Source organism: Oncorhynchus mykiss, chromosome 4, assembly GCF_057628025.1.
Source record: "Oncorhynchus mykiss isolate SJ-2025 chromosome 4, ASM5762802v1, whole genome shotgun sequence".
Lineage (NCBI taxonomy): Eukaryota > Metazoa > Chordata > Actinopteri > Salmoniformes > Salmonidae > Oncorhynchus > Oncorhynchus mykiss.
Genome location: NC_143025.1, coordinates 8,383,856 through 8,410,899, shown reverse-complemented (window position 1 = coordinate 8,410,899; position 27,044 = coordinate 8,383,856). Strand labels below are relative to the sequence as shown.

General features: G+C 44.4%; 2 protein-coding genes across 6 annotated transcripts in view; both read left to right on the top strand.

The window, feature by feature from the left end:
• The first annotated feature begins 1,994 nt into the window (after positions 1-1,994).
• LOC110521222 (COP9 signalosome complex subunit 2) lies at positions 1,995-7,467 on the top strand. 4 transcript variants are annotated; one of them, XM_036969069.2, is made up of 13 exons: positions 1,995-2,119; positions 2,516-2,629; positions 2,719-2,796; positions 3,057-3,182; positions 3,324-3,413; positions 3,613-3,690; positions 4,346-4,520; positions 5,140-5,318; positions 5,536-5,588; positions 5,758-5,855; positions 6,052-6,134; positions 6,244-6,302; positions 6,613-7,467. In XM_036969069.2, the coding sequence occupies exons 1-13, from the start codon at positions 2,066-2,068 to the stop codon at positions 6,755-6,757; spliced, it is 1,332 nt and encodes a 443-aa protein (XP_036824964.1). In that variant the 5' UTR covers positions 1,995-2,065; the 3' UTR covers positions 6,758-7,467. The 4 variants fall into 4 exon arrangements, with proteins under 4 accessions (XP_036824964.1, XP_036824962.1, XP_036824963.1 ...); XM_036969067.2 differs by having other exon boundaries at positions 3,613-3,735; XM_036969068.2 differs by having other exon boundaries at positions 1,995-2,134.
• Positions 7,468-7,706: 239 nt separating this feature from the next.
• LOC110521221 (centrosomal protein of 152 kDa) overlaps positions 7,707-27,044 on the top strand; it is a 45,937-nt gene continuing 26,599 nt past the window's right edge. The window contains exons 1-17 of one of the 2 annotated variants that reach the window (XM_090231048.1): positions 7,707-8,128; positions 8,366-8,481; positions 17,639-17,748; positions 18,160-18,232; positions 18,568-18,714; positions 18,984-19,214; positions 19,764-19,920; positions 20,106-20,246; positions 20,571-20,710; positions 21,911-22,111; positions 22,421-22,568; positions 22,939-23,030; positions 23,999-24,168; positions 24,561-24,729; positions 24,937-25,131; positions 26,066-26,196; positions 26,732-26,860. In XM_090231048.1, coding sequence (XP_090087174.1) covers positions 8,395-8,481; positions 17,639-17,748; positions 18,160-18,232; positions 18,568-18,714; positions 18,984-19,214; positions 19,764-19,920; positions 20,106-20,246; positions 20,571-20,710; positions 21,911-22,111; positions 22,421-22,568; positions 22,939-23,030; positions 23,999-24,168; positions 24,561-24,729; positions 24,937-25,131; positions 26,066-26,196; positions 26,732-26,860 — 2,321 coding nt within the window. In that variant the 5' untranslated portion in view covers positions 7,707-8,128; positions 8,366-8,394. Of the gene's footprint in view, positions 8,129-8,365; positions 8,482-17,638; positions 17,749-18,159; positions 18,233-18,567; positions 18,715-18,983; positions 19,215-19,763; positions 19,921-20,105; positions 20,247-20,570; positions 20,711-21,910; positions 22,112-22,420; positions 22,581-22,938; positions 23,031-23,998; positions 24,169-24,560; positions 24,730-24,936; positions 25,132-26,065; positions 26,197-26,731; positions 26,861-27,044 lie in introns of both variants that reach the window. The other variant, XM_090231047.1, reaches the window with a different exon arrangement.

The window sequence follows — 27,044 nt, the reverse complement described above, 5'->3', positions numbered from 1 at the left end:
CATGGATTGCACCAGATTTGCCAGTTCTTGCTGTGAGATGTTACCCAACTCTTCCACCAAGGTACCTGCAAAGTTCCCAGGCATTTCTGGGGGGGAATGACCCTAGCCCTCACCCTCTGATCCAACAGGTCCCAGACGTGCTCAATGGGATTGAGATCCGGACTCTTCGCTGGCCATGGCAGAACACTGACATTCCTGTCTTGTAGGAAATCACGCACAGAACGAGCATTATGGCTGGTGGCATTGTCATGCTGGAGGGTCATGTCAGGATGAGCCTGCAAGAAGGGTACCACATGAAGGAGGAGGATGTCTTCCTTGTAACGCACAGCATTGAGATTGCCTACAATGACAACAAGCTCAGTCCGATGATGCTGTGACACACTGCCCCAGACCATGACGGGCCCTCCACCTCCAAACCGATACCACTCCAGAGTACAGGCCTCGGTGTAACGCTCATTCCTTCGACGATAAACGCGAATCCGATCATCACCCCTGTGGAGACAAAACCGCGTCTCATCAGTGAAGAGCACTTTTTGCCAGTCCTGTCTGGTCCAGCGACGGTGGGTTTGTGCCCATAGGCAACGTTGTTGCCGGTGATGTCTGGTGAGGACCTGCCTTCCAACAACCCTACAAGCCCTCAGTCCAGCCTCTCTCAGCCTATTATGTACAGTCTGAGCACTGATGGAGGGATTGTGCGTTGCTGTTGTTGCCATCCTGTGCCTGTCCATGCTGTACCTGTCCATCCTGTACCAGGTGTGATGTTCGGATGTACCAATCCTGTGCAGGTGTTGTTACACGTGGTCTGCCACTGTGAGGATGATCAGCTGTCCGTCCTGTCTCCCTGTAGCGCTGTCTTAGGCGTCTCACAGTAATGGACATTGCAATGTATTTCCCTGGCCAAATCTGCAATTCTCATCTGCAGCCTAAGGCACGTTCACGCAGATGAGCAGAGACCCTGGGCATCTTTCTTTTGGTGTTTTTCAGAGTCAGTAGAAAGGCCTCTTTAGTGTCGTAAGTTTTCATAACTGTGACCTTAATTGCCTCCCGTCTGTAAGCTGTTCGTTCCACAGGTGCGTGTTCTTTAATTGTTTATGGTTCATTGAACAAGCATGGGAAACAGTGTTTAAACCCATTACAATGACGATCTGTGAAGTTATTTGGATTTGTACGATTTATCTTTGAAAGACAGGGTCCTGAAAAAGCGGACGTTTCTTTTTTTTGCTGTGTTTATCTGACTTATATACACGGGTCCTGGATATTTTTTGTACTGCTGATCTACGACCAGCTCTTCCTACCAAAACCAAAACCACAACCTCAAACACTTTCAGTTAAACAAAAAACTATTGCTTGACCAGGTGTTAACATATATTAGCCATCTATAATTTAGCCCAAACAACTACCTCTTCCCCTAATGTATTTATTTATTTTGCTCCTTTGCACCCCATTATTTATATTTCTACTTTGCACATTCTTCCACTACAAATCTACCATTCCAGTGTTTAACTTGCTATATTGTATTTACTTTGCCACCATGGCCTTGTTTTTGCTTTTACCTCCCTTATCTCACCTCATTTGCTCACATCGTATATAGACTTGTTTCTACTGTATTATTGACTGTATGTTTGTTTTACTTCATGTGTAACTCTGTGTCGTTGTATGTGTCGAACTGCTTTGCTTTATCTTGGCCAGGTCGCAATTGTAAATGAGAACTTGTTCTCAACTTGTCTACCTGGTTAAATAAATGTGAAAAAAAAATTAAAAAAATTATAATAAAAATAAAAATCATTGTAACGAAACGCAACAATACGGAAGAGTATATAGAGGGGGAAAAAATGGTTCCAGTTCATAGGAATCACGATTCACGCTGCGCAGAAAGGCATATCGGTGGCGGATAAGGTTGGAGCTGGAACAAACTGCGACTCTCTGCTGCCCACCGCTGGACAGTATGATCCTCCCAGCAATGCTCCCTACTTCTCTCCACACTCCTATTAAAAGAGTCATTCCAGCGATACACCTACGCTTGTACCATTAGCAAGTTTGCTGTCGAGTAAGCTTCGTAGTCAAGATGTCTGATATGGAAGATGACTTCATGTGCGACGATGAAGAGGATTATGATCTGGTAAACTCCTCCGAAGTAAATATATATGGATATTGTAGCTGATTACCATATACAACGTATTTAGCTAGCTAGATAACCAGCGTAAACATTCCACTTCGCTAACTTTAGCTAGCTACCGTATTACTCTCAGCTACGTTACTGTAGCTGTTATTGGTGCTCGTATCATTGACAGCTCAATTGCCTAGTTAGTTAGCTAGCTTTGTCTTGTAATGATTTGTTCACATACTGCTGCTATACCGTTTGCACCGTTATATGATCCAGCTGTTTGCTTTACAAATCACCGTAGCAAAAACAACACACATCATCACGAGCTAGCTAGCTGGCTAGCTGAATGTCAACACAACCAGTGGGTGTTGATCTTGTAAACTGCATTGATGACGAATTGTGTGATTTCAGGAGTACTCAGAGGACAGCAACTCTGAGCCCAATGTTGATTTAGAGAATCAATACTACAATTCAAAGGCCCTGAAGGAGGATGACCCCAAAGCAGCTCTCATCAGCTTCCAGAAGGTTAGTTATCACACACACACACACACATACACACATACACGCCGTGTCAATGGCTGTCCATTTATTAAATGCGTCTTTCTGAACCCCAGGTCTTGGAGCTAGAGGGCGAGAAAGGAGAATGGGGGTTCAAAGCTCTCAAACAGATGATTAAGATGAATTTCAAACTGGTAAGCATTAGACATTAGTCTCACAAGTCTCCAAAAAAATGGTCTCTGAAATATTACATGTAGGCTACCAACAACTATTGTCTGACAGGCATTTCTGTAGGAGTAGCCTAGGTATTCATAAATATGAACAGCCTACCTTATGCGACATCTCTGATCAAATGTGATAATATTTTGTAAAGAAATGCCATGTTATGGGAGCATAAAAATTGTATTTTGAATTACATTTATTTAATTTGTACCCCCCCCACACCCCACCCCAGACGAATTTCCCTGAAATGATGAACAGGTACAAGCAGCTGTTGACATACATTCGGAGTGCAGTTACACGAAACTATTCAGAGAAATCCATCAACTCCATCCTGGATTACATCTCTACGTCTAAGCAGGTATTGCTTGCCGCGTCAAATGATCAATCAATCAACAATGTTGATTCTGTGTACATCTGAGCTGTACAATTTTGGAAAAAACAGTCCAAACAAAACTGAATGTTTGAAGAGGAGGCAAATACTTTTACATTTCTTTTTAAGATGGACTTGCTGCAAGAGTTTTATGAAACCACATTGGACGCATTAAAGGATGCCAAAAATGACAGGCTTTGGTTTAAAACCAACACTAAGGTATGATTCATTTTAAAGATAAAAAAAATATATATATAAAACTTTACATGTGTCCTTAATTCCATCCACAATATCATAATTAACATTTTATACAACACAAAAACATATGTGGCGAGTGGCGTATAATTTATATGGAGACACTGACTTTGATACTTGTGTGATTTGATTTCCTCCTCGGTTTGTCCTGTCTGTTGTTTAGCTTGGGAAGTTGTACCTGGAGAGAGAAGAGTATGGTAAGCTTCAGAAGATCCTGAGGCAGTTGCACCAGTCCTGTCAGGTGAAGAAACACTCCTCATCAATGCAATCAGAGGTTTTCACAGAGGTTTTACCACCAAATCTAATTCAGCATTATAACATCATAATGAAAAACATACTTGTGTGTCAGTAGATTGGAACTGTATTGTATCATTGTAGCCTGGTCCGAGTTCTGTTTGCGCTGTATAGACAGCTTCTATAGCTGTTGTCATGACCACAGAAGGCAAGACAGCACAAACAGATCTGGGGCCGGGCTAGTATGGCTGTGGAACCATTGTGGAAATCTAGAATTTCCTGTTCCTCCTGAAGTGTCTGTGGAATTATATCTCTAGTATTTGTTCTGTCTAGGTGTATAGATGGATGATTAGTGTTTGTCCCATGTTCTGTCTTGGTGTATAGACGGATGATTAGTATTTGTCCCATGTTCTGTCTAGGTGATTAGTGTTTGTCCCATGTTCTGTTTTGGTCTATAGACGGATGATTTAGTATTTGTCCCATGTTCTGTCTTGGTGTATAGACGGATGATTAGTATTTGTCCCATGTTCTGTCTTGGTGTATAGACGGATGATTAGTATTTGTCCCATGTTCTGTCTTGGTGTATAGACGGATGATTAGTATTTGTCCCATGTTCTGTCTTGGTGATTAGTATTTGTCACATGTTCTGCCTTGGTGTATAGACGGATGACGGTGAGGATGACCTGAAGAAAGGCACCCAGCTCTTGGAGATCTATGCTCTGGAGATCCAGATGTATACGGCCCAGAAGAACAACAAGAAGCTGAAGGCGCTGTATGAACAGTCTCTACACATCAAGTCTGCCATCCCTCACCCTCTCATCATGGGAGTCATCAGAGGTAGACACATCTCTACCTACACCTTAACTATATATCCACTTCTATACCTACACCGTAACTATATAACTATATAACCACATCTCTACCTACACCTTAACTATTAACTATATATCCACGTCTCTACCTACACCTTAACTATATAACCACGTCTACCTACACCTTAACTATATAACCACGTCTTTACCTACACCTTAACTGTGTTACTCCGAGTGGTGCAGCGGTCTAAGTGGGAGTCCCATAGGGCGGCACACAATTGGCCCAGCATCGTCCGGGTTAGGGGAGGGTTTGGCCGGGGTAGGGCCGTCATTGTAAAATAATAATTTGTTTTTAATTGACTTGCCTAGTTTAAATAAATAAATAAATAAATAGCTTTATAACCTAGACACACATTCATTGGCTCTTTGTCAAGGTTTTTTCCCTTTTTCTTGCGTTCTTGCTTCTTTCTCAAAACGCATTGGAGGAGAAGACCCAAGGTCCCTCCCCTCTGACCGAGTCCTCTAATGTATTTTTTTTAGGTAGGAGTCATGTACAGACGATCCTTTTTCAGGACCATGGAGGATTTTCTTAGGAAATTATTCCTGACCGTGTTTGGTCTCTCTCGTGTTTTTGTTTTCTCCAGAGTGTGGAGGGAAAATGCATTTGCGAGAAGGGGAGTTTGAGAAGGCTCACACAGACTTCTTCGAGGCGTTTAAGAACTACGATGAATCAGGAAGTCCTCGCCGGACCACCTGTCTGAAGTACCTGGTGTTGGCCAACATGCTGATGAAGTCTGGAATCAACCCGTTCGACTCACAGGAGGTATGAAAGGTCTCATTTGTGATAAGAGATGAATCTCTCTTATTGGATTGTTTCTCAGACCCAGATTTAAAACGGAGGGCCCTGACACAATATTAGAACCTGCGAATTAAGTAAATGAATTCATATTTTAGTGATCATGGTGATGTGTGTGTTGTATTGGTGCATCTTTTCATAATGTTTGAGTGTCTTTACTCAAACTGACATTTGTTTCTCTTAGGCTAAACCCTATAAAAATGATCCAGACATTCTTGCAATGACAAACTTGGTCAGGTAAGACTGCATCTCATTCACTATTACAATCTAACCTTTCCTGGATAAGTTTGGCTTTGGCTGTTTGTCTACACACGGTTTGTCAACACATTGTTTGTCAACATTATGCTGTATGAACACGGTCTGATTACTGAATGGAAACCAATGTTCTATTCTACTCCCCCTCTAGTTCCTACCAGAACAATGACATCACAGAGTTTGAGAAGATCCTGAAGACCAATCACAGTAACATAATGGATGATCCGTTCATAAGGGAACACATAGAAGGTATGATGGTCTAGACGTCACTTTCAGACTGATATATTTGGTTGATGTTACTTCATCACAACAAAAAAACAACAACAACATATTAGTAAGTAGTAACATGTTTATATAAGCAAGTTAAAAATCCTTATGCCTGGCTGGCATGTAAAGTATCACTGAAAATTCCTTCTATATAATCATTTATTTCCTTGTCTTTCAGAGTTATTACGAAACATAAGAACACAAGTGCTCGTCAAATTAATTAAGCCTTACACGAGAATACACATACCTTTTATTTCCAAGGTAAGATCACTACAAAGATCTGTCTCTGGCATGTTTTGTTGTTGTTGTTGAAAAAGCAAATATTTTCTCTAAATTTGAAGGTCATTATAAAAATGTTGTCTCTTTTCAGGAATTGAACATTGATGTCTGCGACGTGGAAAGCCTTCTTGTTCAGTGCATTCTAGACAGGTAAATTGCATGTCGTTACATCATTGTGGCTTAGCGGTCTAAAGGCACTGCATCTCAGTGCTAGAGGCGTCACTACAGACCCTGGTTCAATTCCAGACTGTATCACATCCGGGCCGTCATTGGGAGTCCCATAGGGTGGCCCACAATTGGCTCAGCGTCGTTAGGGCTTGTCCGGGGTAGGCCGTCATTGTAAATAACAATTTGTTCTTAACTAGCTTAAATAAAGGTTGAATAAAACAACAATGCACCACAGTTTTGTGAGTTTACCATCATTGACCTTCTATTGAACTTTTCTTCCTCTACCTGTCAGCACGATCAACGGCCGCATCGACCAAGTCAACCAACTGTTGGAGCTGGATCACCAGAAGAGGAATGGAGCCCGATACATGGCTTTAGATAAATGGACGAATCAGCTGAATACTCTCAACCAGGCCATCGTCAGCAAACTGGCCTAATCAGAGTAGTCAGTAGTGTAATTGAAAAGTTAACAATTCGATGGTGTGGGTATTTCAACTTGAAGGAACTCGTTAACCCAATTCATCTCGGGTTACAGTAGCAGTAGGCTACATTCATTATTGTCATCTGTAGGATTGATGATGTTCAAGCTTCCAATGGCAAATGTACTGTCACTTATTATGTGACTGATCATTTAAGATGGAGATCAGAGGTGCCAGTTGCCAGCTTGTGTTTCATGGCCTTGGGCCAGTTTCCTGGGCACAGATAAATCCTAGTCCTGGATTTAGAAGCATGCTCAATGAGAATGCTTTTTAGGGTTTAGGTGTTGGACTCTGCGTAATCTGTGTCTGGGAACTCGGACCGTGTGGCCTAAAACCAACCGACTTATATTAGAAAACGATGGCCATTGTACAGATAGAGGATTGTAAAATCCCACTTATGTACATTTCTTATAGGGAAAGGACATGTCTGTTCTCCCACTATATTACCGCCTTCCACGGAAATGTGAAAACACCAAATTATGTATAATATTATTGTTGAGCATGTCAAAATCAGCATGCCCTTTTCTGTAAAATAGCCAGTGCTCTCTATACAGTATTTCATCAATGTAGGTCCATGTTTCATATGGTATGTTGTTTTGACACTGTTGTTGGAACAATTTGAGCCTTTCTGTTTTATTAATGAATAATAAACTACAAATTGTACCTTCCTATGGTGTCACTTCTTAAATATTTTTTTACATCTTTTTTTGCGTATCACGTCGAGGTAACTCGTATTCTGTAAATATCATACATCAGCAACCATCTCTACAAATCATCCCAAAGCATTATTTCCATTCACTTCCAGGTTGGTGATTTGGTTGTCGGCAACAACTACAACAACCCATCTGTGTTGCAGCATGGCCATTGGTGGGGGGGGGGTCGTTTGATGACGCGTGTTGAATTCACCAATCAGCGACGGAGAGTTTATGCCGCTGTTTGGGCGCGCGAGCTTTCAACGGAGCGGCGAGTCGTAACACAGGAAGTTCATTACTATTATTAGCCAGACAGATTGAAAACCTAACTTTAGTTGTTTATGATATATACGCAGACGTTATGTTCTGATTAGCAACTGTTAACGAAACTGTACTCTTGTCAGACTAGTACGTTATTAGGTAGCTGTGCCCGTCATGCCAGTCGTTCGATGCTTTGTTTGTTTTCTGGTAAATGGTTGCTATGTTAGCTAGCTAATGTTAGCTAACCAGTCCGATCATTCATTGCCCAGCATCATGTGCATCTGCTGTTTTGTAACGTTTTACATTAGATTTATTTTTTGGGGTCTTCGCTGACAACATTTATCATCGGATATCCACTTGTACTTCAAATCACAAGGTAAGGTGATCAGTGAGTTTTTTTGATCACTCTTCAAACGAACAGTTTCTTCTAGCTAACGTTACAGCTAACTAATTGACTAACGTTAGCTAGCTCGGTGTTGTTTTGAGTCGTACTAAATGCATAATGACAATGTTTCTGATACGAGGTGTGTGGTTTGTGTGAGCCCTCCGCCCTCACTGTCAATCAAATACACAGCCACGTCATGAACATCTGCGCTCTCTTGTGCTTTCTCAGGTCTTCTCTCAGTATTAGTACTGATCATCATGTCCATCGACTTTGATAGTGCTGCTCTGCAAACTCAACATGAGGAGGAGGAATACGACCCAGAGGACTATGCCCGAGAGCAAGAGGTACGAAATACTCTGTCATTCTCTCTCTAACACACAGGCTGTTTTTTGTTGTTGATAAACTTGCTTGTTGTTAGGGTAGTGGATCAGAAATGTATCATGTGCCTATGAAACAGTGTTGCTATTATGTTGTCTGACAATGGTTTCAGTGTGACCCCAATTCAGAGTGTTTTTGCAGATAGTAGACATCAGCTCTTGTGTTGCCACTCCCGTAAGGGCTGGGATAGTAGTGATATTTATAATTATCGGCCCATTTCAAGGCTTACTTGTCTAGCTAAAATGATTGAATCCTTGGAGTAGGAAGCAGATTATTCAGTCAACCTTATTTGATCTGTTCTTGATCATGGTGATCTTATTTATCGAAGTGTAGCTGCTACTCCTCTGAAACCTTGGAATGAGTAGGTGTGTCCAAACCTTGGACTGGTACTGTATACAGAGTTTGGACACCTAACTCTTATTCAATTTTTACTACATTGTAGAATAATAGTGAAGTCAAAACTATGAAATGACGCATGGAATCATGTAGTAACCAAAAAAGTGTTAAACAAATCTAAATATATTTTCTATTTGACATTCTTCTAAGTAGCCACCTTTTGCCTTGAAGACAGCATTGCACGCTCTTGGCATTCTCTCAACCAGCTTCATGAGGTAGTCACCTGGAATGCGTTTCAATTAACAGATGTGCCTTGTTAATTTGTGGAATTTCTTTCCTTCTTAATGCGTTTGAGCCAATCAGTTGTGTTGTGACAAGGTAGGGTTGTTATACAGAAGATAGCCCTATTTGGCAAAAGACCAAGTCCATATTATGGCAAGAACAGCTCAAATAAGCAAAGAGAAACGACAGTCCATCATTACTTTATGACATGGTCAATCTGGAAAATTTCAACAACTTTGAAAGTTTCTTCAAGTGCAGTCGCAAAAACCATCAAGCGCTATGATGAAACTGGCTCTCATGAGGACCGCCACAGGAAAGGAAGACCCAGGGTTAACTCTGCTGCAGAGGATAAGTTCATTAGAGTTAACTGCATGTCAGGAATTGCAGCCCAAATAAATGCTCCACAGAGTTCAAGTAATTAGAGGTCGACTGATTAATCGGCAGGGCCGAGGTTCAAGTTTTCATAACAATCGGCATTTTTGGACACCGATTACATTGCACTCCACGAGGATAATTTTACATAATTATGACATAACATTGAAGGTTGTGCAATGTAACAGCAATATTTGACTTAGGGATGCCATCCGTTAGTTAGAATACAGAACGGTTCCATATTTCACTGAGAGAATAAATGTTTTGTCTTCGAGATGTTAGTTTCCGGATTTGACCATATTAATGACCCAAGGCTTGTATTTCTGTGTGTTTATTATATTATAATTCAGTCTATGATTTGATATTTGATATAGCAGTCTGACAGTGGTGGTAGGCAGCAGCAGACTCGTAAACATTCATTCAAACAACACTTTCCTGCGTTTGCCAGCAGCTCTTCGCAATACTTGAAGCACAGTGCTGTTTATGAATTCAAGCCTTTCAACTCCCGAGATTAGGCTGGCAATACTATAGTGCCTATAAGAACATCCAATAGTCAAAGGTATATGAAATACAAATGGTATAGGGAGAAATATTCCTATAATAACTACAACCTAAAGCTTCTTACCTGGGAATATTGAAGACTCATGTTAAAAGGAACCACCAGCTATTATATGTTCTCATGTTCTGAGCAAAGAACTTAAACGTTAGATTTTTTACATGGCACATATTGCACTTTTACTTCTCCAACACTGTTTTTGTGTTATTTAAACCAAAAAAAACATGTTTAATTATTTATGAGACTAAATTGATTTTATTTATGTATTATTTTAAATAAAAGTGTTCATTCAGTATTGTTGTAATTGTCATTATTACATATATATATATTTCACACACACACACACACACACACACACACAGTGGGGCAAAAAAGTATTTAGTCAGCCACCAATTGTGCATGTTCTCCCACTTAAAAAGATGAGAGGCCTGTAATTTTCATTGTAGGTACACTTCAACTATGACAGACAAAATGAGAAGAAAAAAAATCCAGAAAATCACATTGTAGGATTTTTTAATGAATTTATTAGCAAATTTATGGTGGAAAATAAGTACTTGGTCAATAACAACAAAAGTTTATCTCAATACTTTGTTATATACCCTTTGTTGGCAGTGACAGAGGTCAAACGTTTCTGTAAGTTGGGCAGCTGTAGAACTTTTTGGAGGATCTGAGTGCCCATGCCAAATCTTTTCAGCCTCCTGAGTGTGGAAGAGGCGTTGTTGTGCCCACTTCAGGACTGTGTTGGTGTGTGTCTGTGCTGTGGACCATGATAGATTCTTAGTGATGTGGACACCGAAAAACAGTAGCTATGCCGACGCACTTAATCAGCATATTTAGTAACCACGTTAGTCATGGCTCATCTGAAGGGATGTTAATAAACGCTTCTTTGGAATGCACAGGCTTTTACCAAGGTTGAGCATAGACAGTGAAATGTCTAATTTGAAAGTTAATTTTTATTTTTTTAATGATTGTCGAACGTAGATAGACATGTTCTTCAGATTTACTGAAGAGGGTCTGGGTCAGATTTACTGAAGAGGGTCTGGGTCAGATTTACTGAAGAGGGTCTGGGTCAGATTTACTGAAGAGGGTCTGGGTCAGATTTACTGAAGAGGGTCTGGGTCAGATTTGCTGAAGAGGGTCTGGGTCAGATTTGCTGAAGAGGGCCTGGGTCAGATTTGCTGAAGAGGGCCTGGGTCAGATTTGCTGAAGAGGGCCTGGGTCAGATTTGCTGAAGAGGGCCTGGGTCAGATTTGCTGAAGAGGGCCTGGGTCAGATTTGCTGAAGAGGGCCTGGGTCAGATTTGCTGAAGAGGGCCTGGGTCGGTCTTCTCATCCGGAAAATGTTTCATGACATCATCTCTAATATTGTGGTATTTTTTAGGCAGGAATCTTCTATGTGATCTGAATGGTTACACTGCCCACTCTTTAGTAGTTGTTTTGTACAGTGGGTCAGTGGGAACCTTGAGGAGGGTATCTGTTCAGTGGGAACCTTGAGGAGGGTATCTGTACAGTGGGAACCTTGAGGAGGGTATCTGTACAGTGGGAACCTTGAGGAGGGTATCTGTACAGTGGGAACCTTGAGGAGGGTATCTGTACAGTGGGAACCTTGAGGAGGGTATCTGTACAGTGGGAACCTTGAGGAGGGTATCTGTACAGTGGGAACCTTGAGGAGGGTATCTGTACAGTGGGAACCTTGAGGAGGGTATCTGTACAGTGGGAACCTTGAGGAGGGTATCTGTTCGGTGGGAACCTTGAGGAGGGTATCTGTTCGGTGGGAACCTTGAGGAGGGTATCTGTTCGGTGGGAACCTTGAGGAGGGTATCTGTTCGGTGGGAACCTTGAGGAGGGTATCTGTTCGGTGGGAACCTTGAGGAGGGTATCTGTTCGGTGGGAACCTTGAGGAGGGTATCTGTTCGGTGGGAACCTTGAGGAGGGTATCTGTTCGGTGGGAACCTTGAGGAGGGTATCTGTTCGGTGGGAACCTTGAGGAGGGTATCTGTTCGGTGGGAACCTTGAGGAGGGTATCTGTTCGGTGGGAACCTTGAGGAGGGTATCTGTTCGGTGGGAACCTTGAGGAGGGTATCTGTTCGATGGGAACCTTGAGGAGGGTATCTGTTCGGTGGGAACCTTGAGGAGGGTATCTGTACAGTGGGAACCTTGAGGGGGGTATCTGTTCAGTGGTAACCTTGAGGAGGGTATCTGTTCAGTGGGAACCTTGAGGAGGGTATCTGTACAGTGGGAACCTTGAGGAGGGTATATGTACAGTGGGAACCTTGAGGAGGGTACAGTGGGAACCTTGAGGAGGGTATCTGTACAGTGGGAACCTTGAGGAGGGTAAGCCTTTAGGATGTAGCCTGGTGTTTTCTTTGTATTTCTAACATACCGCCTGCTCCAATCAGATGTAGGCATACTCGGTGTGTTACTCACCTCTCAGCCATCTGCTCTGTTCAACCCTGAACCTGTTACCTGTGCTGTGCTGTGCTGGGATATTATTGACCCAAGCAGGCAGGTGAAAGGCTGTCAGCCTGTTGTCATAGTGAGGCTAGCTCTGCTCTGCTCTGTTCAACGCTGAACCTGCTAGCTCTACTCTGTATTTTCTCTTTTTTTAAAGTTAAACATCATAATATCTCTGTCTGTCTCTCTCACACTCTCAGTAGAGTGAAGCTGGAGCAGGGTTGCGTTCAACTAGATTTGACTATACCAGACTGCTCACTCTATGGATTATAAAACATTAGAGTTGCATTTTTACTAGACTAGATCAAGCATGGCTGGATTATTGAAGCCCTGACTGGACTGGATTATCATTGGATTAACATTGCGTTTAAAAAAAACTGGATTTATTCTACAGAGAACTGACTACATTTTTGTGTGTATGCTGTACGTACAGGAGGCTGTTATGCGCAAAGTCAGTCATGTGAAAAATGTTGGGTCTGCTCCAGTTAACCAGGCTGTATGATGTGTGTGAGAACCAACAATGGAGCCGACTGACTGGGAACACAAGGCTAGCCTAGAACATGTCTGGCCCCATTGCCTTCGAATGTTTCATCGTCACACAAGAATGATCCTCTGTGTGGCGACACCAGACTGGAATCATGTGGCTCAGGAGCTGAAGTTGATGCGTTTCCTCACTTCTGTTGATAACTCCCCGAGTGGGACATTTTAGTGAGTTCTGCTCTGGTTGGGGATATGCCTCCTATGATTGAGGACACGGTGGAAAATGTGAGGAACATCCAACAGTCCTTATGGGAAGTAAGTAGCTGTCTCTGCCTTTCCCTGTTCCCTTCACTCAGGCTACTTCAGGCTTCAGGCTACTTCAGGCTTCAGGCTACTTCAGGCTGCAGGCTACTTCAGGCTACAGTCTACTTCAGGCTACAGGCCACAGTCTACTTCAGGCTACAGGCTACAGTCTACTTCAGGCTACAGGCTACAGTCTACTTCAGGCTACAGGCTGCAGTCTACTTCAGGCTACAGGCTACTTCAGGCTGCAGTCTACTTCAGGCTGCAGTCTACTTCAGGCTACAGTCTACTACAGGCTGCAGTCTACTACAGGCTACAGTCTACTACAGGCTACAGTCTACTACAGGCTACAGTCTACTACAGGCTACAGTCTACTACAGGCTACAGTCTACTACAGGCTGCAGTCTACTACAGGCTGCAGTCTACTACAGGCTGCAGTCTACTTCAGGCTGCAGTCTACAGGCTACCGTCTACTTCAGGCTACTTCAGACTACAGGCTACTTCAGGCTACAGGCTACTTCAGGCTACAGGCTACTTCAGGCTACAGTCTACTTCAGGCTACAGGCTACTTCAGGCTACAGGCTACTTCAGGCTACAGTCTACTTCAGGCTACAGTCTACTTCAGGCTACAGGCTACTTCAGACTACAGGCTGCTACAGGCTACTTCAGGCTACAGTCTACTTCAGGCTACAGGCTACTTCAGGCTACAGGCTACTTCAGGCTACAGTCTACTTCAGGCTACAGGCTACTTCAGACTACAGGCTACTTCAGGCTACAGTCTACTTCAGGCTACTTCAGGCTACAGGCTACTTCAGGCTACAGTCTAATACAGGCTACAGTCTACTTCAGGCTGGAGTCTACTTCAGGCTGGAGTCTACTTCAGGCTGGAGTCTACTTCAGGCTGGAGTCTACTTCAGGCTAGAGTCTACTTCAGGCTAGAGTCTACTTCAGGCTAGAGTCTACTTCAGGCTAGAGTCTACTTCAGGCTAGAGTCTACTTCAGGCTAGAGTCTACTTCAGGCTAGGGAAGGCTTCAGGCTAGAGGAAGGCTTCAGGCTAGAGGAAGGCTTCAGGCTAGAGGAAGGCTTCAGGCTAGAGGAAGGCTTCAGGCTAGAGGAAGGCTTCAGGCTAGAGGAAGGCTTCAGGCTAGAGGAAGGCTTCAGGCTAGAGGAAGGCTTCAGGCTAGAGGAAGGCTTCAGGCTAGAGGAAGGCTTCAGGCTAGAGGAAGGCTTCAGGCTAGAGGAAGGCTTCAGGCTACTTCAGGCTAGAGGCTACTTTAGGCTACTTCAGGCTAGAGGCTACTTTAGGCTACTTCAGGCTAGAGGCTACTTTAGGCTACTTCAGGCTAGAGGCTACTTTAGGCTACTTCAGGCTAGAGGCTACTTTAGGCTACTTCAGGCTAGAGGCTACTTTAGGCTACTTCAGGCTAGAGGCTACTTTAGGCTACTTCAGGCTAGAGGCTACTTTAGGCTACTTCAGGCTAGAGGCTACTTTAGGCTACTTCAGGCTAGAGGCTACTTTAGGCTACTTCAGGCTAGAGGCTACTTTAGGCTACTTCAGGCTAGAGGCTACTTTAGGCTACTTCAGGCTAGAGGCTACTTTAGGCTACTTCAGGCTAGAGGCTACTTTAGGCTACTTCAGGCTAGAGGCTACTTTAGGCTACTTCAGGCTAGAGGCTACTTCAGGCTAGAGTCTACTTTAGGCTACTTCAGGCTAGAGTCTACTTTAGGCTACTTCAGGCTAGAGTCTACTTTAGGCTACTTCAGGCTAGAGTCTACTTTAGGCTACTTCAGGCTAGAGTCTACTTTAGGCTACTTCAGGCTAGAGTCTACTTTAGGCTACTTCAGGCTAGAGTCTACTTTAGGCTACTTCAGGCTACAGTCTACTGTAGGCTACTTCAGGCTAGAGGCTACTTCAGGCTAGAGTCTACTGTAGGCTACTTCAGGCTAGAGTCTACTGAAATGTCACCCTATTTCCTGTATAGTAAGTGCATTACATTTGAGCATGGCTGGCCAGAAAGGAAGTTAACTAAAGGTAATAGGGTGCGTTTTCAGCCTTTACTCTTCACTCAGGGCTGTCGCTCTCGGTAGTGTAGAGCACGTGTATTTATGTTGATGGCTGTCAGGGAAACCTGTCGTGGGAGTCTGTTCGCATGGGCGTGACGCCTGACTTAGTGAAGAGTTGCTGTTGGACATTAGGTGAGGAGGAGCTAAGCTTTCCCTCAGCGCTGGCTTGTTGTGTCCCTCAACGCTGGCTTGTTTGTCCCTCAACGCTGGCTTGTTGTGTCCCACAGCGCTGGCTTGTTGTGTCCCTCAACGCTGGCTTGTTGTGTCCCACAGCGCTGGCTTGTTGTGTCCCTCAACGCTGGCTTGTTGTGTCCCACAGCGCTGGCTTGTTGTGTCCCTCAACGCTGGCTTGTTGTGTCCCTCAACGCTGGCTTGTTTTGTCCCTCAGCGCTGGCTTGTTGTGTCCCTCAACGCTGGCTTGTTGTGTCCCTCAGCGCTGGCTTGTTGTGTCCCTCAGCGCTGGCTTGTTGTGTCCCTCAGCGCTGGCTTGTTGTGTCCCTCAACGCTGGCTTGTTGTGTCCCTCAACGCTGGCTTGTTGTGTCCCTCAACGCTGGCTTGTTGTGTCCCTCAACGCTGGCTTGTTGTGTCCCTCAACGCTGGCTTGTTTTGTCCCTCAGCGCTGGCTTGTTGTGTCCCACAGCGCTGGCTTGTTGTGTCCCTCAACGCTGGCTTGTTGTGTCCCTCAACGCTGGCTTGTTGTGTCCCACAGCGCTGGCTTGTTGTGTCCCTCAACGCTGGCTTGTTTGTCCCTCAACGCTGGCTTGTTGTGTCCCTCAACGCTGGCTTGTTTGTCCCTCAACGCTGGCTTGTTGTGTCCCTCAACGCTGGCTTGTTTGTCCCTCAGCGCTGGCTTGTTTGTCCCTCAACGCTGGCTTGTTGTGTCCCTCAACGCTGGCTTGTTTTGTCCCTCAGCGCTGGCTTGTTTTGTCCCTCAGCGCTGGCTTGTTTTGTCCCTCAGCGCTGGCTTGTTTTGTCCCTCAACGCTGGCTTGTTTTGTCCCTCAACGCTGGCTTGTTTGTCCCTCAACGCTGGCTTGTTGTGTCCCTCAACGCTGGCTTGTTTTGTCCCTCAACGCTGGTTTGTTGTGTCCCTCAACGCTGGCTTGTTGTGTCCCTCAACGCTGGCTTGTTTTGTCCCTCAACGCTGGCTTGTTGTGTCCCTCAACGCTGGCTTGTTTGTCCCTCAACGCTGGCTTGTTGTGTCCCTCAACGCTGGCTTGTTTTGTCCCTCAGCGCTGGCTTGTTTTGTCCCTCAGCGCTGGCTTGTTTGTCCCTCAACGCTGGCTTGTTTTGTCCCTCAGCGCTGGCTTGTTTTGTCCCTCAGCGCTGGCTTGTTTGTCCCTCAACGCTGGCTTGTTTGTCCCTCAACGCTGGCTTGTTTGTCCCTCAACGCTGGCTTGTTTTGTCCCTCAACGCTGGCTTGTTGTGTCCCTCAACGCTGGCTTGTTGTGTCCCTCAACGCTGGCTTGTTGTGTCCCTCAACGCTGGCTTGTTGTGTCCCTCAACGCTGGCTTGTTGTGTCCCTCAACGCTGGCTTGTTGTGTCCCTCAACGCTGGCTTGTTGTGTCCCTCAACGCTGGCTTGTTGTGTCCCTCAACGCTGGCTTGTTGTGTCCCTCAACGCTGGCTTGTTGTGTCCCTCAACGCTGGCTTGTTGTGTCCCTCAACGCTGGCTTGTTTGTCCCTCAGCACTGGAGGTTATTTGCTTCATGCAGTTTGTGTCAAATCAGAAATGACTACAGTGAAAATGGAAAGATGATTTTCACATGTTGGATTTTGGAGGAAAGATGCACTTTAAAAATTGGTATTTGTTTGTTTAGAAATACATACCTATCTTTTAAGCAGTCCTGTGAACATTCTCCAGTTTTTCTATAACTCCTGGCTGAGGGCATTCGTTGAACTATTTGAGTGGTTGCCCCCACAGTTTTCCTAGACTGTGTCATTGTATAACTCCGTAGCCAAGGTAACTACCAAACAGTGAGTCCACTTGTTGTGTTTCTTCTCTAGCTCCACAAGCTGCTCACTAACCTGCCTGATGACGTGTTGTTTCTTCTTCTCTAGCTCCACAAGCTGCTCACTGACCTGCCTGATGACGTGTTGTTTCTTCTTCTCTAGCTCCACAAGCTGCTCACTGACCTGCCCGATGACGTGTTGTTTCTTCTTCTCTAGCTCCACAAGCTGCTCACTGACCTGCCTGATGACGTGTTGTTTCTTCTTCTCTAGCTCCACAAGCTGCTCACTGACCTGCCTGATGACGTGTTGTTTCTTCTTCTCTAGCTCCACAAGCTGCTCACTGACCTGCCTGATGACATGCTGGAGGACAGCAGAGACTCCTCCTCTCCTGAGCTGGACTGCTCTGCCTGCAGCAACCCAGACACACGGAACAGGTAAGGTTATTTATTTTTCAGCCGGAGATGAAATGGAGAGGGAGAGAAGTAGCAGCAGAGGGAGAATAGTAGTTGCAGCAGAGGGAGAATAGTAGTTGCAGCAGCAGAGGGGGAGTGGAGGTGTGGTCTGGATTTGTACTCGCACACATGGTGTAGTATATGTGCACCAGCCCTGTGGCATTGCCCGCTAGGTGGCGTTGCCCAGTAGGCCACACGTTTGAATGTTGGTACATTTAGGCTAATAGCCATCATGGGCTAATGCAGAACACAAATTTATTCACAAGTTATTCAAATGTTCTGTCCTTCTCAAACAATGAATAGTCTAATCAGATGAGCTGTACGTTTTGTATTGATCGTCATTCCATACACCTTTTTAGTAGGACTTTTATTTATGTTGTATTGATTTCTCAGATCACAACAGCCTACGTGGAATCACCAACACACTGAATGGTCCGATCGCCAAACACCTGCCTCACGTGAAGAAGTAAGCATTTCAAACAAACAATACTTTCCTTGTCAGTGATGAATGTGTGTCGTGGGTTCATATCGAGGTCGTGGGTTCATATCGAGGTCGTGGGTTCATATCGAGGTCGTGGGTTCATATCGAGGTCGTGGGTTCATATCGAGGTCGTGGGTTCATATCGAGGTCGTGGGTTCATATCGAGGTCGTGGGTTCATATCGAGGTCGTGGGTTCATATCGAGGTCATGGGTTCATATCGAGGTCATGGGTTCATATCGAGGTCTTGTGTTAAGTGTAATATCCAGGGACGTGTTATTTCCAACATATTTTCAAGGGAAACCAATATTGTCCTTTGCAGAACTACGAGAAGGACTATGACCACGGCTCCTACCATGAAGAGTACCCCTACGAGGAGGCTGCTGTCGTTGGGCAGATCAACGGCCATGCCAACCATGCCAGTCACCCCCAGGCCTGGGACCAGCAAGGACTGACTGAGTACCAGCATGTACGTCATGTTTTTTTTTTTAAACTTGAAATGCCCTAATAAATCACCAAGACGAGTCCTGAACTAAAAGGATGTTTCGAGGGATGTTCATCTCCTTTGGAAATGTTTCTTAGGCTTAATCTGTGTCTGGGAAACTAGCCCCGGGGTTTTTAATTATGAGCCTGAGACATATCTATTCTCTTCATATGTATCCCTTTATGACATTTTAGTTACAACTGAAGTCACGCGGGGTTAAAAACAACAAACACCTTCATGTCCTCTCCAAACAGGAAGAGCAGCACTATGGCCAGGGCGAGGGTTGCACGTACACCAGCGTAGGCACTGAGCCGTCTGCAGCAGCCGGCCCTGATTTCTCCACGGAGGAAGGGGGGTATGGAGATGAGCTGTACCCACGTGAGGCTGTTCTCCCTGGGGTGGAGTACCAGAGAGTAGTGGGGGGCCATGGGGACGAGCAGAACTACGTTGGTGAGGATCAGAACAGCACCAGGAAACATGTCCAAGTGAGTGGGGTCATATTTAATTTTTTTACTTCAAAAATATATATTTTTAATAATATGTTTATTATTTTCCAATATAAAAGTCAAATAAAAAAAGACAGCAATACAAACGATGACATTCATTGTACTGTTGAATGGGACGGCCAATTTAGAGGACAAAACAAAAGTTAACTCACACATACACAGAATAAAACTAAATCCTATTAGGTGGTACATGTATAAGAAGACAGCATATAGTCATTACAAGCAGTGTAGCAGCAGATCGTCAACCCAGTTATGAAGCGGGACTCGACCATTTATCCAGTATCGGCTGACATATTTTGTAAAACATTGGACTTCTATTGGAGGTGTTCAACAAGACTTTGACGAGTCGATTTATTTTATATTTAAAAAAAATAATAATGTTTTTAAGGACAGTAATGTGACTGCATGCAATGTGGCATTTAACAAAATTAGAATCATGTTACTAGTATTAATGCATTGAAATGCGTTAGTCTCTGGGCTGATCAAATTGATTTATTGTCTCACTGTTGTTCTGTTGTCTTCCTGTAGAAGTTTGACAGTGTGGGATCAGGAGACCGTTATAAGGCCAACTACAACCCCTACCAGCCTGCCATTCAGCCCAAGATGTTCAACTCCGAGGTCCCCCACCAGCAGCTTGACGACCACTATGACCAGCTGCAGAGAGACTTCCTGGACTCGGCACAGAGTAAGTCTTTTCACATGGTCTTGGTTGGATATTCATGATCTTTTGACAAAGTTGGCCAAAGAATTACATGAAATTTCTTTTCTTTTTTTTTTCAGATATTTTACTAGGATGTATGGAAAATGTGACCTGTTCTGTTGTTGTTTATTGATAAGATAGGAGATTAATTGTTGTTGCGTGTGTCCCAGGTACTGCAGACACTCAGCAGCTAGCCCAGCTCCAGATCCTCAACAAGGCCCAGCTGAGACAGATCGAAGACCTGGAGCAGAAACTGGAGGATTCAAGACGCAATATGAGATACTTGGAGCATCAGTTTGCCATCGTGAGAGGTGCGTGGACACTGAAACCAGATGCTAGCATGCTACCTAGTTAGCTCAGTCTACTGACCCACTTCTTGAACTGTCACGAGCGTGTGTAGTGGAAGTGAAAACTCACCCGTAACATGTTTTCCTTAGATCTGAATCCTACTAGACAACCGACGCTCAACGGAGTCTCTTGCTCTGTTGGCTAAGAGGGGATGGCTTTGAGCGGTGTGTTTTGTTGCGGAAGGTTGTGAGCTCCAGGCCGTCTCATGGCAGAACTGAATGCACTCTGTCACACCTGAATACCTAGATGTTTCTCTCTCCTGTTCCCCCCCCCCCCTCTCCTCCCAGATGAGAAGGAGGGTCTGGCTGTGAGTCTGAAGGAGTCCTGCAGAGTGATGGAGGAGGCCAAGGAGAGAGAGGTGCTGCTGCAGACTAGCGTTACGTCTCTGGAGCTGCAGGTTCAGGCTCTTACTGACCGAGATCATGAGGTACGGTTGACGTCTGTTGATGTTACCATGACGATAATGTATTTTGGGTTGCATTTACACCTGGGTTGGATTTACACCTGGGTTGGATTTACACCTGGGTTGGATTTACACCTGGGTTGTTGATGGGAGACCTGTATTCAATTTCTAGTCAGTTGGATTAGAAAGTTGTATCGAGGGCTGTGGCTGTCATGACATTTTGTCAGCCGGTTATTCTCCTGGTCTCATTGACCGTTAATTAACAAACACATGTAGCATCTACAGGCCTCCACACACACAGCCTACAAGCCACTGACATCTACATTTGAAAAAGTCTAATAAATCCATGTAATATAGTCTACACCATCACCATAAATCGTTTATTAATTTTTAGGCAAAGTCAAAAGAAACATGATATGAATAAACATTTATTTTAATTTCTTAACAACCTAATGAGTCGGCCTACCGTATTTTATATTAATTTTAGTCATTTAGCAGACTCTTATCCAGAATCACTTACAGTAGTGAGTCATTTAGCAGACTCTCTTATCCAGAGTCACTTACAGTAGTGAGTAATTTAGCAGACTCTCTTATCCAGAGTCACTTACAGGAGTGAGTCATTTAGCAGACTCTCTTATCCAGAGTCACTTACAGTAGTGAGTCATTTAGCAGACTCTCTTATCCAGAGTCACTTACAGTAGTGAGTCATTTAGCAGACTCTCTTATCCAGAGTCACTTACAGTAGTGAGTCATTTAGCAGACTCTCTTATCCAGAGTCACTTACAGTAGTGAGTCATTTAGCAGACTCTCTTATCCAGAGTCACTTACAGTAGTGAGTCATTTAGCAGACTCTCTTATCCAGAGTCACTTACAGTAGTGAGTCATTTAGCAGACTCTCTTATCCAGAATCACTTACAGTAGTGAGTCATTTAGCAGACTCTCTTATCCAGAGCCACTTACAGTAGTGAGTCATTTAGCAGACTCTCTTATTCAGAGATATTTACAGTAGAGACACCCTCCTGTAGGTTTTGACTCCGAACCTACAGGAGGGTAGCTCTCCGGGAACAGGGTTGGAGAGCCCTGTTATAGACACTATGGTTGCCCCCCCAAGATTCACAATGGGGAGTGTGCAGTGCACACTATGGGAGAGGTGGTGAGAATAAGCCTGCGGAATACAAGTGTCTGTGTGTATCTGTGTGTGTGTGTGTGTCTATCTCCCTCCAGAACACCAAGAAGCAGCGTGTGGCGGAGGCAGCGGTAGACAGCATGCAGCAGCAGATGACAGAACTGTGTCGGTCAGACAGTCTGTCGAGACTCCGAGAGCAACACGACAGAGACCTAACAGTGGTCAGAGAGCAGCACGACGCCAAGCTGCTGGTGTTACAGCAGAGACTGGACACCTGCGATCAGGCCCTGGAAGAACAGGTCAGGACCCAGTGGAATTGATGTTGACCTCCATATTAACCAGTAAACATGATCACTTAGCGTTTGTTCTTTGGTATCACACTTGATTATCTTGATTATTTTGATTATCTTGAGCTAATTAAGAGGTTCATGCATGCTTATGACAATGTAATGAATCTATTATAACCGAAGGCTTTAAAATAATCCGTGGTGAAATTTGCTGTATTGGTCCTGGGTAATCTCGGGTCACGATAGACTGAACCGAAGAGTTGTCACATTGCTGTCGGTGAATCCCGGACTAACCACTTCAGTGGCTGTGGTATCATCCAGGCGGAGGTGGTCCAGAGTCTGCGTGATCAGGTGAGGCAGCAGGACAGACGGAGAGAGGAGGAGCAGGTGGAGAGAGCAGGAGTCATCAACACTCTCACACAGCGCCTACAGGAGAGCCAGCAGCAGTGTGCCAAACTGCTACAGACTGGTGTGTGTCCGGGTCTGTGTCACCACCTTGGGAAATGCTTGTTGATGTCCACCACCTGTTTGTCGACGCCCCCTCTGTCCACCACCTGTTTGTTGAAGCCCCCTCTGTCCACCACCTGTTTGTCGACGCCCCCTCTGTCCTCCACCTGTTTGTCGACGCCCCCTCTGTCCTCCACCTGTTTGTCGACGCCCCCTCTGTCCACCACCTGTTTGTCGACGCCCCCTCTGTCCTCCACCTGTTTGTCAACGCCCCCTCTGTCCACCACCTGTTTGTCGACGCCCCCTCTGTCCTCCACCTGTTTGTCGACGCCCCCTCTGTCCACCACCTGTTTGTTGAAGCCCCCTCTGTCCACCACCTGTTTGTCCTTTAGGTTCAGTCCAGGAGATGGGCCAGCTGCAAATGAAACTACAACAGACTCAGTCAGCCAAGACCATGAGTGACAACATGAACAAAGCCTTGCAGGTATTCCCCTGGTTTGTATCCAGAAATGTAGAATATTGAAAAAAAAATTATCACGCAAACACTATACTTTTGTTTCTGCTTCACTTGTTGAGTTAAATGTAACTAAATAATGTAACCGTATCATGTAAAACCGCTCTCCTTGGTTTCTACAGCAGATCAACCTTTAATAATACCTGTTATAAGCATTCATGAGACTTTATAATGCCTTCTTTAGTGGTTATAACACGTCTGTCACCTCTTGGTTTCTACAGGATCTGACTGTGTAGATCAACCTTTAATAATACCTGTTATAAGCATTCATGAGACTTTATAATGCCTTCTTTAGTGGTTATAACACGTCTGTCACCTCTTGGTTTCTACAGCAGATCAACCTTTAATAATACCTGTTATAAGCATTCATGAGACTTTATAATGCCTTCTTTAGTGGTCATAACACGTCTGTCATCTCTTGGTTTCTACAGCAGATCAACCTTTAATAATACCTGTTATAAGCATTCATGAGACTTTATAATGCCTTTTTTAGTGGTCATAACACGTCTGTCACCTCTTGGTTTCTACAGCAGATCAACCTTTAATAATACCTGTTATAAGCATTCATGAGACTTTATAATGCCTTCTTTAGTGGTTATAACACGTCTGTCACCTCTTGGTTTCTACAGCAGATCAACCTTTAATAACACCTGTTATAAGCATTCATGAGACTTTATAATGCCTTCTTTAGTGGTTATAACACGTCTGTCACCTCTTGGTTTCTACAGCAGATCAACCTTTAATACCTGTTATAAGCATTCATGAGACTTTATAATGCCTTCTTTAGTGGTTATAACACGTCTGTCACCTCTTGGTTTCTACGGGATCTGACTGTGCAGATCAACCTTTTACTACCTGTTTATATATAAGGCTTTATATCTAATACCTTATTATAGCAGTTCTAATATGTTATGTTCCATTTATTTTCTCCATCTCAGGAGGAGTTGTCTGAGCTGAAGGAGCAGATCTGTCTGTATGAGTCTGTTGTGAAACGTGGAGTCCTCTCTGTTGAGGTGACCGGAGGAGATGTCTGGGAGAACCAGCTGTCTGACTCCTATGTAGACCTGGGGATCAAGAAGACTCGCTGTGAGAACGGACAAATTCACAGGTACGCAATGTAACACTTGACTGTTGGTGCCCTTAGACACAAACTTCATGTTTCTATTTGGTTTCAGTTTCAGGGTTGAGGTCAATTCCATTTCATTTCAGTCAAATTCAGGAAGTTTAAATAAATGAGAACTTAAAATATCAGTTTATTTTCCTGGAATTGAAAAAGAATTGAGGCCCCAACCCTGTTCAGTTTAATCAGCTCCAGACCGCCAGTCTTATCTATTAAGATACTTTATCATGTGTATTGTTAGTGGTCCTGAATGGCTCAGTTGGTAATGGTGCTTGTAACGCCAGGGTCGTTGGTTCAAATCCTGCAAGCGCCACACGCATAATACAAACTTCTGCACGGTCTGTAAATTGATTTGGATTAAAAGGCCTTCTGTGCCGTAGCACTCCTCTGTTGGGAGTGTCTGAGCCCCACCCAAAGCTGCCCAGAGAGAAGGAGGACTTGGCTGTGAAGGAGCTCCGGGCAGAGTTACAGCGCTGTCTGGCCAGTCTGAAGGGAAAGAGGCAGAGGATCAGTCAGCTGCAGGACCATCTACGGGACTCACAGGGACAGGTTAGTTATTTTTTATTTTTTCCTGAGGATTTTCAGGTTGCCCTTGCAAAAGAGGTTTCTATAAACTCAAGGTTCTTTCCTGGTTAAATAAACGTGAAGTAAAGATAATTCCCTCTTTGGATTTATCCTCGAGTGTATAATTAAAACCCACATACCCCCATAGTCAAAGTTCATATTTTCTTTCTTGTCTGGATCCCATCCCTGCAGGTGAACGAGCTTCAGACCCAGCTTCAGACCCAGCTTCAGACCCAGCTTCAGACCCAGCTACAGTCCCAGCTAGACCAGGAACAGACCAGAGACACAGCAGAAACCAGACCAATGGACCCACATCCAGATGTAGCTTCCCAGAAAGAGCTGTCCAGACTGCAGGAGGACAGGCAGCTCCTACAAGAACGCCTCGAGGTTATTCCTCATTTGATAAAGATTCTAGAAGGCTTTTCACACTATTGAGCTGCACCAAGCTGAGCTCAACCGATCTGTGACAAGCCCATCAAGTGTAGTTCTGGTTTGACGCGGTGGCGTGAAGATGGTATCTCTGTTTGAACTGAAGTCTCAATGCATGACAACTCCGTTGGTAGAGCACGGTGCATTTGCTTCGCCGGGATGTAATAAATGTATCACTAGTCACGTTAAATAACGCCACTTCATATAATGTTTACATAACCTACACTAATCTCATACAGTGGGGAGAACAACTATTATATAATATATAACAACTAACAACTAATTACTTAAATCATACAATGTGATTTTCTGGATTTTTGTTCTGGATTTGGTCTCTCCCAGTTGAAGTGTACCTATGATAAAAAAATTACAGACCTCTACATGCTTTGTAAGTAGGAAATCCTGCAAAATCGGCAGTGTATCAAATACTTGTTCTCCCCACTGTATGTATATACTGTACTCTATACCATCTACTGCATCTTTCCTATGCTGTTCTGTACCATCACTCATTCATATATCTTTATGTACATACTCTTATTCATTCCTTTACACTTGTGTGTGTATAAGGTAGTTGTTGTGAAATTGTTAAGTTAGATTACTCGTTGATTATTACTGCGCTGTCGGAACTAGAAGCGCAAGCATTTCGCTACACTCGCATTAACATCTGCTAACCATGTGTATGTGACCAATAAAATGGGATTTGATTTAGTGGGTTCGATTCCCGGGACCAGCCATATGTATTAAAAAAAAATGTATGTATTTGAGTTCCTTTGCTTTGGATAAAAGTGTATTCTAAATGGCGTTATTATTATGACTTATCAACAGCTTTTTCCAGCACCCACCTCGGTGTTACATTCTCATAGTTGTCTCTCTGTCGTTTCTGTCCTCCCAGACGCTGGAGAAGAAGAACGTGGAGCTGAGGCAGAGGGAGGAGAAAGTGAAGGGGGCTAACTCAGAGCTGTGTACCAAGATGAGAGAGATGATTCAGGAACTGGACCAGGAGAAGCAGGAGGCTGCTCAGAGGTTAGTCTGGGGTGTTGCGGTTGGCAGATATGTGAATGTCTGTGTCCTGGCATCCCTAGAGAGAGAATAGTTGTATCTATATGTAGCTGGTGTGCTGTATAACACAGGTAATTTCCTAATGGATACTAGTCATCATATGGGAAAATGAGCGACTGTGCAGGTGTGTAATGACTCATTGAACTACTACTGTGTGTGTGTGTGTGTCTGTGTGTGTGTGTCTGTGTGTGTGTGTCTGTGTGTGTGTGTGTGTGTGTCTCTGTGTGTGTGTGTCTCTGTGTGTGTGTGTGTGTCTCTGTGTGTGTGTGTCTCTGTCTCTGTGTGTGTGTGTCTCTGTCTCTGTGTGTGTGTCTCTGTCTCTGTGTGTGTGTGTCTCTGTGTGTGTGTCTCTGTGTGTGTGTGTGTGTGTGTGTCTCTCTGTGTGTGTGTGTGTCTCTCTGTGTCTCTCTCTGTGTGTGTGTGTGTGTGTGTGTCTCTCTGTGTGTGTGTGTGTCTCTCTGTGTCTCTCTCTGTGTGTGTGTGTGTGTGTGTGGTCCAGGTATGAGCGAACCCAGCAGCAGTTCAGAGATGACGTAGTGAACCGTGTTCGTTCAGAACTCACCCTGGAACACACCGCTCAGATAGATGACATCACGGCACACCACCAGCTGCAGATACAACAGCTACAGTAAGGGCTCCTGTGTGTAGGCAACGGCTTGGCCCTGGGGTCAATTCCCGCAGTGATCGCATACGACTTACAGGAGCAATTGAGGTTAAGTGCCTCGCTCAAGGGCACATCGACAGATTTCTGACCTAGTCAGCTTGGGGATTCGAACACCAGCGACCTTTTCGCTATTAATCACTAGGCTACC